Source organism: Narcine bancroftii, chromosome 7 (assembly GCF_036971445.1).
Source record: "Narcine bancroftii isolate sNarBan1 chromosome 7, sNarBan1.hap1, whole genome shotgun sequence".
Taxonomy (NCBI): domain Eukaryota; kingdom Metazoa; phylum Chordata; class Chondrichthyes; order Torpediniformes; family Narcinidae; genus Narcine; species Narcine bancroftii.
In genome coordinates, this window is record NC_091475.1 from 167,214,653 (window position 1) to 167,228,343 (window position 13,691).

A 13,691-nucleotide genomic window follows, 5' to 3' on the forward strand; every position below is an offset into this window, starting at 1 on the left:
TTGTAGGATTTGAAAATTAAACACCATCGACTCCTTTAACAGACTGTTTAAAGCACGCAGAGCCATCAGCAATTCAACCAGGCAGTAGGACCTAAGGAGCAGTGCAATGCCTACTACCCATTCTCCTGGGTTCGAACCAGTGGCAGCACTGCCATTACAGCAGCTGCAGCAGTGGCAACATTTTTATCCCATTTCTGACTATAGTGATCCTTTATTTGTACTGGAGTAAATCTCAATTACACTTTTCCTGATTTAATTCATATTGCATTTATTCTCGATGCTATATACCCTGCATTTGACATTTGATTGTACATAATGGCAGTGCTTGCACTGGTGTGGATCTGGGAGGGCAGAGACATAGTGCTGCTCTGAACGGTTCAAGCACCAGGTCCTAAGATAGGTGTTAACCGGCCTGTTAGAGGAATCAATGGTGTTTTTAAACAAAAATCCGGAAACCGTGCGTGTTCCCAAGATGGTGGAACCCATGCTTGAGGTAATGAATGAGCCAGGGAAAGAAGTGTTTGAGAGGTAGGTGTGTATGTAAAAAACAGCTTTTTAATGTGAACTAGTATGCATTGAAAGGGCATTTCAGAGTACACAGGACACACCAAAAGAATAAAAATCAAAGGGAGTAACCCATCATATACAAAGACATATGGGCAGCCCAGTTGGCATTGCAGTTAGCGCAACACCTTTACAGCGCCAGCGATCGGGACCAGGGCTCAAATCAATCCCATGCTGCCTGTAAGGATTTTGTATGTTCTCCCCGTGTCTGTGTGGCTATAAATTGGGCAGCACGGACTCATGGGCTGAAATGGACTGTTACTTACTTTTCTTAAATTTCGATAAACACAGTAACATTTTAAAAAATACAATTTAAATGCTGGAGGAACTCAGCAGGCCTTGAAGAGGAGAAAAGATCTGTAAGTGACATTTTGGGCCTGAGCCTTTCTTTAAGGTATGAGGAAAAGCAAGCATTTCCAAACTAAAAGGCTGGGGAGAAGGGTAGAATGGGCAGATGGAAGAATACAGACCAACAGGAAAAATGTATTACATACATATGGAGAGGAAGATTGGAGAGAGGAAATGTGAGGTGATCAGGGGAGGTAGGCATTTTAGTATTTGTGATGCAGAGCTGGGGAAATAAGATGGAGGCAGAGACAGGGGCAGAGGAGACTTGGGGAAAGATGGGGTGGAAAAGGAAACAGAAATCAGAGAAGTCGATATCAATGCCATCCAGTTGGAGGGTGCTCAGATGGAATAAGAGGTGTTATTCCTCCAATTTGTGGGTGTCCTCAGTCCGGCAGTGCATGAGACCATGAACATGTTGGCAAGGAATTAGGTGAGGAATTGAAATGGGTGGCCACTGGGAGATCCACGTTATTGCAGTTGGCAGAACTGAGATCTCAAATGAAGCATGTCTGTCCATGGTCTTGTACACTGTTGGACTGGGGCCACCTGCAGCCCCATCCCATTCCCTTGATCAACAATATCCAATAACCGAGTAAATAATTCCAAAATATTCATATATATTTATCTTAAATTACATCTGTAAGTATACGTGAATGCATAGAGTGTGTGTGGGTATAGAATGTGCATGAAGTGTGGAGTGCGGGGAACAGAGTGGAAAGTGTGGACTATGTGCTGTGGTCCTGAGAAACGCTGCTTCATCTGGTTGTACATAAGAAACTTACCAACAAATTAATGGCATCTTGTAAAAAGCACATTCAGCGCCTCGACTTCCTAAGGAGTTTGCGGAGGCTTGCTATGACACCAGAAAACCTGGAAAATTTCTGGGTGTGGTGGCAAGTGTGCTGACCAACTGAAATGTTGGTTATGTATCTTTATCTTTGCAACATAAAGTTGCAATTGAGTTTCTCTAGCATTGTGTTTTTGCCTTCAATGGGCAAGGTGTTGAGTACAAAAATTGGACCTAATGATGCAGCTTTACAAGGAAATGGTGAGATCACATTTGGGAGTTCTGGTCGCTCACCAAGATGGTGCCTGGACCAAATGGATTGAGTTATGGGGAGAAGATCGATAGGCTGGTTCTAATTCCTCAGTGTAGGAGCCAAGGGGTGGTTTCCTTGAAGTTTATAAAATCATGAGGGGCACGGATAAAGTGAATGCTGCCCCCCTCCCCCTCAAGGTAGACAATTACAAAGCTAGATGCCATAGGTTTGAGGGGAGAGAAATGAAGGGCTGACAATTACAGAACTAGAAGCCATAGGTTTGAGGAGAGAGAAAGGAAGGGCTGAGAAGGATATGAACCAAATGCTGAAAAATGGACTAGGTCAGAATGCTAACTTGATCAGCATGGAGGGTCTGTTCTGTGCTATGACTCTCAATGACCAAGCAGACACACAAAGGCAGAATGGCCTCTTGTGCCATAACCATTCCAAGATTAAAACATTGCCAGTCTGATTACATTCAAACACACAATGCTACAATGTTTAATATTTTTATTACATTGACAAATCATACATTATCAAAACATACATCATCTGGATTTTTGATATTAATAATAAAGATTACCTATTTACTTACTAAAAGCACTGCAAAACATTACTTATAGTTGAATAGACAAAATGAAGCTAGTAAAAAGCCAATACTATACTGAAGTGATCTCTGAAAGATTCAGCACCAAATTCTCTTTAGTATATGGCTAATACTGTTAGCATACACAAAAGTTTAAACTATAATGGTTATAAAACTGAAAGTTAACCTGTTATATAACCTCTTCAGTAAATACCCAAGCAAATGAGCAGATATCAATTCAAAATTAAAAGTTTGTACAATAAACAAATACCTATATCACTACCGGAAACAAATTCCATTAATAATCTCACTTGAAAGTTACATGTTTAACAAACCTGCTAAAATCATCAGGAACTTAAAGCTCAATGGATTTCACAGAAGTACTGTACTTAGATTCTCACATTGTACGGTATGATGTTACAAGAGAAACAAAACCTTATATTTCCTAATGATGAAATAATTTTACAACAAAAATATCATATTGTAAGTTTACCTAACACAGCTAAGCAAAATCACTAATCAACTGCACATAGAACACAAGGGTCTTGTAAATTGCCACTAAGATTAACCAAGCACTGAAATGATGCATTACCAATTCCTTAACAAAATCTGATTGTAAATTCTTGCAAGATTTAAAAAAAAGTGTATAATTACTAAAATGCATTGCTAAGATCAATTCAACAGTGCATTCCCTATAACCAAGAATGCAATCATTTTCTTCTATTAATAATATGCACAAAAGCCTGTGAGATGAAGTTAGTAAAGAGCAGAAAATATATCACCATATTTAGGGTATATGCAAGAAATAAAGGGTAGCTGAAATGATATATTTTTAATTGTTACAAGGTTTATTTATGACAGAACCTCAGTTTTTCAAGTCTAGTAATCCAGAATTGGAACTCCCTCCACAATATGTCTCTTATCTAGGTTGCATACCTCAAATTGAAAATGTGCAATCAAAACTTGTTTATGCACAAGAGGTCTATCAATTCTCATACCATTTCAACATTTTTATATCCAACATTTATTCATCTCCCTGACTAGATATGACACTGTTACCTTGACTTTGCTGACATTTGTGCTTTCTTAGTTCACCTGGAAGCTGAAAACCATCTCCACAGGCTGTGCAGTGAATGGGAAATTCATTTGAGTGAGCTATCTTGACATGACCTATATAATTTACAAAGAGGTAAGTACTGTAAGAGCAGTAATGACACTTGTAAAGTGTTCTGTTATCGGGCATATTAGCTTGATTAGTCTTTGAAATATTTTGTTTGTGAATTTTTAGATGATCATGTAATTCAATTTGTTTCTCAAATCTGGCACTACAAATCTCACAGTTAAAAATTTTGCCATCATTATTTGGTTTATGAATATTCAGATGGTGCTGTAAATCCTCTTCACTTTGATACCTGACGTTGCATGGAATGCAGCTGAATGTTTTTCTTTCTACATTCTTTTCCACATCATTTGATGAGACTGATACATCACGAGTGAACTCAGAGATTAGTGGCTTTTGGACAGCATGGAGAACTTTGTGCTTTTCGTACAGGTCTTGTTCTTCAAACGTCATTCCACATTCATGACAAATTACATTATCCTTTGTAGATGTAGAATCTTGTTGAAGAGCCGCTATAGGCTCTTCTGCCTCCAAATATTGCAACCTTGAAGCTTCATTCTGCCCAGCTGTCAATTCTAAACCTTTTTTTCCTGCTTCTGCTGGTAAAACAGCTTCTGAAGATTCAACTTTTGACAAAGAAATTTCCTGTGACAGTACTTCTTCCGTACTAAAACTGGGAGGCTGGACTGCAGGTGATTCAGAACTGATCGATTTCATCTCTTGTGTATTCTGCTGCTTCTTTTCTGAACTATTATCTTCTCTCTGCTGAGAAGTACACTGCTTCTCATGATTCTTAAATGCTCTGGCATAATCAGATTCAAAGTCACATTTAGAACATTTGTAATAAGCTTCTCCAGTATGAACTGACATATGACGTTGCAGCTCATTGTCCATGACAAAACATCTTCCACATTCACCACACTTAAAAGGATAAGGCTTGTCATGTACCCTTACAACATGATACAGGGCACTACTTTTGCTTTTACAATGGAATTTACAAGTAACACAGTAAAAGGTTCCTCTGACATACTTAACATTTTCTTGTAAACTTTTTACATAATCTTTTTCTTCAGATGCCTCTGCTGCATCATGTGAAGTTGTCAGCTTTTTCGCATCTGAATTTGTCAACTTGAGGTTATTTGAAACTGCATGATCTGCAGCAATATTTGGCATGGTCAGTTTCTCAGGATTATTGAAGACTCCTGACTTTTCAGATTTGTTCAAATCTGCTGGCTCTTTAGAAGTGGTTTGTGAAACTGCTGAAATACGGGTAGATTCATATTGAGGTGGGTATCGACCACTATAATTGGAATACTCAAAATCAAACAGTGGAGTGTTAGAACCCTTCATCTTTTTCTTCTGACAATTGTGGGTATTTAGCTCATTAGGACTATTGAACCGAGTTTTACATTTTGCACAGTTAAAATCAGTTTTCGCTTCTTCAACTTTGCGCTTTGGTCGACCAGGTTTTCTCTTAATAGGTTGTCCCTCAACTGTACTCAACCCTGTCTCTGTTGGTTTTGTAGGCTTTATTTCAATTGTGCTCACAGCTATTTCTGTACGTTTTCTTCGTCCTCGTCTTCGCCTTTTTGTAGATTTTTCTTTCTCAATCACTTTGGATTCTTTTAGTTTTCTCTTTGTGGCTCGTGGATGCTTATTAGTTTCACTGCCTGTTCCTTCATTTGGATCTTTTATTTGAGAAGCTACTTCACTTTTGCTCAACTTTGGGTGCTGTGTTGCAACGTGATTATAAACATCACTATATACTTTGTTGGTGAAAAAACACAACTGACAATGGAACAATTTGGCAGTTTTCTGATAAATCACAATATTTGTTAAATCAGAGAATTCAGGGTGAATTGAATCAAGGTGCTTTTCCAAAACTTCATGATCAGTATATGTGAAATCGCAATGCACACAGGTTAAAGATCCAGAGGCGTAATTATGCCTTTCAGTTTTCAATTTCTCTTTAGTATTAAACCCAACAGAAGACTCTTCGTTTTGTAGTGCAAATTCCTTTCTGTGTATCATTGCCATTTGTGGATCCATTGTGTAAGTTTATTGTGAAATAGCAATTATTAGTCTTCCTTTTTATGGTCTTCACCTTCGTTAAATACTGTGAATATTTTCCCACTCCTTTTGGGATTATCTTTGGGAATAATTAAGTTATAAGTGCTTCCCAAATTTGAATACAAACTCTACACCAGGCAGATTATACAATTGAAAATGTCAGCCTTATTCTGATTTGCACATGGGAGATGGAACATTCACCTGTAAAGTAAGAACAAAAGAATTCATCTTTACCATTTATGAACAGCCTCTCTATATTTCTGCACCAGGAGAGTCTGATGTCCTTCCGCTTTTTCCTTGAAGACCCATGACAATGAGAATATGTATATGCCATTTTACAGGACGATCCTGAAACTTAAAAAAATCACCGTAAAATCAGGTTGTCCTAATGCAGAGGGTCTAAAATTCTTAGGTCAAAATAAAATTTAAACTTTTAAATGATAATTTGTTAATTATTGTAGTCAGCGGCAACTGCCGTATTTGGAAGGTCTTTTTATTCAAAGGGTGTAGCTCAAAAACAACATTTTAGGTAGAAATTATGGGGTCGTCCTATACAACATATGTGGGTATCCCTTAATATGTACAGATATTTCACATCTGATGGAGCTCAACAGGAGCAAAAGTTATATTTTGTATTCAAGTGAGGTGCATAATTGGAAAACATTAGGTTTGGCTCAGATCACGTCAATATGACTTAGTATTTTATCCAAGACAGGATGATATGCCTCATATTGTGTTTCTGTCCAATAGACCGATCAATACCATATTTGAGATGGCTATATTTTACTGGAATAATTAGATTTGAAAATTAGGGAGGGTCAGATCAGGATTCATGTGCTCTCTGGCAGATTGGCTTTCCATATCATACTCCGACTCCAGGTGAGCTTTTATTTTCTGGAATGAATGCACTATTAGTGATTCATGGCCAGATGCAAAACAAAGACTCGTGACCAACGGAACACTTGCCAGAGTTTCAAGCAACCAACTTTGTGAAATAAAATCTTTCAATTGTACATGAGGTACACTGCGATGCCTGGACTTGCATACAGTATCATCCTTCCAAATAGTCAATCCTAGATAAATATTTCTGCAAACTGAAGGTAACCACAAAATGTTGGAAAAACATAGCAGATGCTGAACTTCAGTACTTCCTGTTCTCTTTTGAACTTCCAGCTAATGCACTATTTAGCTTTTGGATTGATTTAATCAGAAAAGTAAACAATTTCCAGAAGTTTTTCCTTCTACCAATTGCTCCACCTCCCAAGCATTCTCTCCAACATTCTTTAGCTTCTTTTTCCTTTATATACTGTATTTCACCTATTTCATCTTAGTCTTGAGAAAAGGTTCAGACCCAAAACACCAACGAAACGTTTCTACCCATGTATGCTTCCTATCCTTGCTGAGTTCCTCGAGCTACTTCTGTCACTCAAGATTTCAGCATCGGCAGTTTTGGTATTTCTCCATCTTAAGATTCCACACCTGCAGTTTCTTGTATCTCTGACACAAAACATTTGTTTAATCACTCTGTTAATTCCTTATTCTTCATTATAAATTCTCTTTTTCGTCCGAGCAAACATGAATAATGAATAAACAATACAGCCCTAATATAGAGGTGACGGGTCCAATTTTCTAGGTGAAACCAATGCACGTTAATCAGTTTCTTATTAGTCCAACAGAAATCTTATTGGAAGCAAGCTGCATCAGTGCAGCAAGGAAAATGAAGTGTCTGGGCAGATGAATTCTTCATAAGCAAGATACAAAATGTTACTGGAAAAAATACATAGCACAGCTAAGATTATGATGAATTCAGTGATGATCCTATTAAATAACAGAGTAAAATCAATGGCTGAGTTGGCAACTATTAGAACAAAGAACAATACAGCACAGTTCAGGCTCTTCGGCCCTTAAATGTTCTGCCAACCTATATAAACCTACTTAACAACAGAAATCTTTTCTACCTCACCCTCATAATTCTCTATTTTTCTTGCATCCCTATAATATTACTGCTGACTTGCATGTAATGTATGAGACAATTTTTAGGAGTAGCTGTATTTCAAGATGATACTTCATAGTTCCCCCAAAATTTGAGTGAGGTCAAAAGACCAGGTGAAATGATTGATGCTGCTCCCAACATTTCTCATAAATTATCAAGCAGTGAATAACATGGCCTATAATACTCTCGATAGGCAGAATCCATATTACAGTACAATTTAAGGAATAGCAACACCTAAAATACACACTTAAGGTTATGTTTCTCACTCATTTAATTTTCCTTCTATCAATTTCTTGTCATTTTTTTTCCAGAATTCTAAAATGCTTCAATCCTCTTGCAACTTTATAAGCCTTTTCCTTAGTCTTAATAACAACTGTTAAGCATTTAATTATTGCAAATTATGGAAGGACCATTTTTTTGTCTTATGAAAAGTAAACACCAAAAAGCCAGATGTCCAGGGTTGAAAAACCATTTTATCATATAGAGAATGATGTAACATTAAGAGTGAGGGTCGTTCTGCCCTTTACTCATTTGAAATTGCATAAATATAGAAGCAACCATCTGTATCTTTGAAGTGAGAGCTGAGACTTCAGGGAGATGTCTACTTGAGACATCTCTTGACTAGTCATCCTCACTTCCCGTATACGAATTGAACATTTATAATAAAACCTGCAGGCTTTGAAGAGAAATTTTTGCTGTGTGTTCTTATGCAGTCTGATTTCATTTCAGAGGTGTGGATTGACTTCCACGCATTCCAGATATCCACTAACCCAGGGGTCCCCAAACATTTTGGACAATTGGATCCTTCATGGAATCCTTGATACTTCATTGACCCCCAGAGCCATATGGAGTGGGGGGGGGGGGGGGGGTGGGGGGGAGGCTGGGGTGCGGATGTGCTAGCATTGGACACTTACCACCTTCTTCTCCACTCCATCAGTCCTTCACTCTCTATGTATTGAGACGCCGAAGCCAAATGCAACATGGCTACGATCAAGGCCAGCTCTCATGAAAGGTTGGCCACCTCTGCCCTAGATGCTATTTTCAAAAGTTAAATTGACCAACCTCCTGCCCTGCCATTTATCGACCCATGGATTGTCCCATTGACCCCCAGGGGTCAATACTTACACTTTGGAGACCCCCTACACTAATCTATGTGTGAAAAAGGTGCCTGCCAGGTCCCTTTTTATTCCCTTTCCTCTCACCTTAAATCTACATCCCCTAGTTGCAGATTCCCCTACTCTGGAGAAATGGTCAAGTTTATTGTCATCTTATTGCACAAGTTCAATCCAATGAAACAGCATTCGCCAGTACTCAGTGCAAAACGCACAGGCATGCAACAAGACACAACAGACACAGACAAACAATACATATGCTGGACAAATATTCAAATAAATAAATATTGTTTTGTGATTAATGGTTAGTGTGAGGAGTTCCTTGGTTGTTCACTGCCTGTAGGAAGCTGCTTTTCCCCAGCCTGGTAGAGCTGGCTCTGATTATGATTTATGGTTATTTACTTATCTATGACCCCTCTTGAGTTTATCAACCCTATCTCCTTACTTTTTAGACAATTGCACCCCCACCCCCGGCCTGGAATCCCAGCGCTGGGGGGGGGGGGGGGGGTGGGGAGTACTAATATAGGTACCGTATATACTCGAGTAACAGTTGATCCCATGTAATAGTCAACCTACCTTTTTGACCTTTAAATCTGGTGTTTTTAGTATGACCCATGCCAGCCCAAACTCCTGACCGTGGATCCTTGCTCCCGGTGCCTGCCCATTTGAACTCCAAACTGCGGATCTTCGCCATGCTGCCTGCCCACCCAAACTCCCAACCGCAGATCCTCACTCCAGCGCCCACCCATCCAAATTCCCGACTGCAGATCCTCGCCCCGGCTACCCTCCTATCGAAGCTATGGACACCCCAACCATGAACTTTACCACTGACCATTTGAGCTTCAAACACCTTGAATGATGCAGGTATTCACGAGGTCCATGTTAAAGTTGACCCCCTCCTTTTTTGCCCCAAAAAGTGATCCAAAAAATTTGATGATTACACGAGTATAAAACACATACCTCTTTCTGTCCTGTTTGCTCTAAACTAATTCAAAGGCCAAAGTCAAATACAACATAGTGGCCATCTCTGCTCTCGCGAGAGGTTGGCCAACACTCTTCCACCCCCCCCCACCCCACCAGTGTTATTAACCCCTGGTATTTATCGACCACTTTGGAGACCCTTACTATACAATGTTCTCTCTCTCCACCCCCCCCCACCTACACTCCAGGAACAACCATTTCAGTTAATACAATCTCTCATCATGACAGCTCTCCATTCCAGACAACATCCTGGTGAACTCCTCTGTGCCCTCTCTATTACTACCACATCCTTCCCAAAGCATGGCAAATAAAACTTTACACAAATGTAATCTAACCAATGTTAAAATCATTAAAATGACTTAGATTTTCCTTACTGCTGCTTCCTTTTGCTTTTTCTTCTAGTCTGGTTCATACTTTCCACTTCCAGGTCTGTTTCCACCTGTCTTGACTCCTGTCTGAGATTTCTACCATCTGCAAAACTAAAGACACAAGTTAACCCACTTGCACCAATATTGGTGTTGGTCCTGTTGAGGTCTGCTTTCTTCCACAAGAGCAACTTCCCACTGAAAAGCTCCAAAGTCTCAGAAATTTAAAGCCAGCGCTGCAAATTCGTTCAATTCACCAATTTTTGCATCTGTTAGCATGTGGCACCGCGAACAATCCTGAGATCACTGCTTTCCTGTCCTGCGTTTTTAACATCCTTGCTTGTTCTTTAAAAGAGCTGCAGCTCGATTGCCCATCTCACCCCTTTGATCCAAGTCATTCCTCCTTTCCTTCGATCCTTCAGGAGCCATTGAGTGCCAATTGCAAGCCTGACATCGAGGAGGCAATAAACATCTTTGTTGCATCCAAGTGCTCCCATTCACCTATTGGGTTCCTTCTTCCTCCCTTATTTTATTGAGCCATTCGGTGCTACGCTCCCAGTTTTAATTCCGCATCCAAAAAGCAACCTAATTTTTTTTATTTCAATCAATAAACGCTTTGCATAAAGTTCCTCTGAACTTCACTCACTTTCTTGAGAAATTCCAAGTTCATTGCCCCATCGATCCACGACCAGTTTTGAACTGAAAGCTCCCTGTAATCTCGAACACGAACCCCCTCTTCCCCAGGGCCACAAATTCGATTCCCCACCTTACTGTTTACAAGTCAAATTAATAAGATCCCTACGCAAATGTAACACTGCACTCTTCTGCCGCGGCCTCCCGCCCATGCCGAAATCGAGCTGCTGCTTTTATCCTGTACAATGGGCCCACTTGGGCTTCTCGCTTGAAAAGATGACCCGGGCACAACCCCCGAGGTGAACGAACGAGCAGGGCGGGCGACGAGGTAGACGGGCCCGCGCGCTCGCCTGTTACACTCGAAGCGGGGCCGGGCCGAACCAGAAGGGAGACGGGCGCCATGTTGCTGCCGTGCCGACGACGGCGAAAGGGAGCGAGCTGGCCGACGAGGGCAGACTCCGGGCCCGGTGAACGCGACTCGACCCCATCCTTCGGGATTGGCTCACCTTGCCGCTGGCCGCAGATCACGAGTGAGCTCAATCGGCCGCAGCGAGAGCTCGCCCACCCTGGCCGGCGCTGGGCGAGGCGCACGACTGGCGGGCGGGGCTGGAGGAGGGCCGTTGGGTCACGTGTCGGGCGGACGGGCACGTCCCTTGACCAAGGCCCCAGTCCCCAAAAGGTCGTGTGAGACGTATGCACCTTCTATGGCCGCTGTGAGACCTGCCGAACTTTTCCAGCCCCGCTTTTACTGACAAAATTAAGGAGAGGGTTTGGACCGAGGTCTTTTTTTCAAAAGGCAATTTTTACGGACAGGGGTCGGCTGTAGCGGGAGTTTGCAAGTGAGGGGTCGTGAATCCGGATAATCTATGGGCACCATGTGTCGCCAAACAGTTCCACTGAAGTCATCACACGTGGCATGGACGGCGGAAGGGCCTTAATCAGACAGCACAGAAACCAGCCAACAGACCATCACAAGCCTAGTTATAGGAATCCCATTTCATTCTCCAAATCACCAGTGGCAATTTACAGGGGTGACCTGCATAACTCTGAGAGGAAATCCACATGGTCATCATCAACAAATTGCTTAAAAGTATACTGAAGGGAGCAACCCATGACCCCGATCACTAACCCATGGCTGAACAACAACAGGCTCTCATTACCGTGGCGTGATCAATGACCACTTGCAGACATGAAGCAAGAGTCAAAGGCTTTATTGATAGAAGACCCAGACATGCTGCTGGCTCACGTCCAAGGTAGATATGAGGGAGGAGAGAGGGGCTCTCGGCCTTTATGGAAGGAGCTACAACAGGTGGGTCAGCCTGCCCAGCCCAGTGAGGACATACCCATAGATGCTCACAGTACCATGTTCCACTACATTCACCCCTCCTTTTTTGCATGATGTCCAGCAGGGTGACGCGGGGCAATATCCATCGACACGGGTTGTAGTCAATACAGTTCAAAGGTTCAGCCGCTCTGTCGATTTTATTCAGCACTGAGATCTCCAGAGTACTGCTGGCTGTATTGTTGGTTCCAGCGGAACGGTGGCTTGTTCGCTCTTCTGGGTGTTGGAAGGCTGAACAGTGTCTGTATCTACTGGGTCCATGGGGGTGGGGAATTTGTGTGTAACAGTGGGGAGGGGGGGGGTACACTCAGGAGGCCATGTTGGAGGTGGAATCACTACTTCGCCTGTCAGGGTGATCCCTAGGGCCAACTGATCACAGTCCAGGGGTATTAGGTGCAGCTCCCATGCCAGGGTCTCCGCTCGTGCCAGGTCCTGGATGGACACTATTGTTGCGTCCATCCAGGTACCTTACCAGCGCATACTGGTGCACTTCCTTAATCAGTGAGTCAGCCTTTTGCATTCTAACATTCTTCCAGAGAAGCAATATCCCTGGGGTCATCGGCCAGATCTAGGGAAGGAGAACAATCTTCTATGTGGCATTGTGTTAGTTGCCATGCAAAGTAGGGACCTGGTGGCATGCAGTGCTTCAGGAGGGACCTCTTCCACTAGGATACAGACATCCCTTTCAACTTGAGGGACAAAAGTACCTTCCAGATCGTACCATTAACCCTCTCCACCTGCCCGTTCCCACAAGGGTTGTAGCTGGTGGTTCTGCTCGTAGCAATGCCCCTGGAAAGGAAGTATTGCCCCAACTCCTCACTCATGAAGGCGGATCCCCAGTCGCTGTGAACATAACTGGGGTATCCGAAGAGAGTGAATACTGTGTGGAGTGCTTTAATCACCGTGGATGTGGTCATGTCGGGGCAGGGGATGGTGATTAGGAAACATGAGTACTCGTCCACAATGCTGAGGAAGTAGATGTTCCAATTCGCAGACAGGAGGGGCCCCTTAAAGTTCTTGCTGAGATGTTTGAAGGAGTGTGAAAAATTGCAAGTCACTTCACTGACTTCCTCCACTGAGTATGGGAGGTTATGGGCTCTCACAAAATGGTAGAGCCTTGTGACCCCGGGGTGGCAGAGGCTATCATGGAGGGCATGGAGACGATCAACTTCCACCCTGGCGCAGGTTTCTCTGGACATGGTATCGGGTGCCTCATTGAGCTTGCCCAGCCGATACAAGATCTCATAATTGTAGGTGGACAGCTTAATTCTCCCCCTCATGATCTTGTCATTTTTGATTTTACCCTGCTATTTATTGTTAAACATAAAAGTGATGGCTCTCTGGTCTGCCAGCCAAATAATGCCTCCAATGGCGCACGGCCTCCACTATAGCTTATGCTTCCTTCTCGACAGTGGAGTGCCTGCGATCGGGGCCTTGGGGCGTGCGGTAAAAAAAAATGCAAACGACCTGCCTGCTTGGTTCAGTGTGGCGGCCAGAGCGAAGTCGGAAGCATCACTTTCCACTTGGAATGGGACAG

At 42.3% G+C, this 13,691-nt stretch overlaps 1 protein-coding gene across 2 annotated transcripts; it reads right to left on the reverse strand.

The window, feature by feature from the left end:
• Positions 1-2,447: 2,447 nt before the first annotated feature.
• Positions 2,448-11,442, reverse strand: LOC138739341 (zinc finger protein 678-like). Of its 2 annotated transcripts, XM_069891168.1 has the most exons (3): positions 11,319-11,442; positions 10,189-10,293; positions 2,448-5,929 (listed from the first exon to the last, which is right to left on the reverse strand). In XM_069891168.1, exon 3 carries the CDS (start codon positions 5,705-5,707, stop codon positions 3,563-3,565), a length of 2,145 nt encoding a protein of 714 aa, XP_069747269.1. In that variant the 5' UTR covers positions 5,708-5,929; positions 10,189-10,293; positions 11,319-11,442; the 3' UTR covers positions 2,448-3,562. The 2 variants fall into 2 exon arrangements, with proteins under 2 accessions (XP_069747269.1, XP_069747270.1); XM_069891169.1 differs by lacking the exon at positions 10,189-10,293.
• Between the last annotated feature and the right edge of the window lie 2,249 nt (positions 11,443-13,691).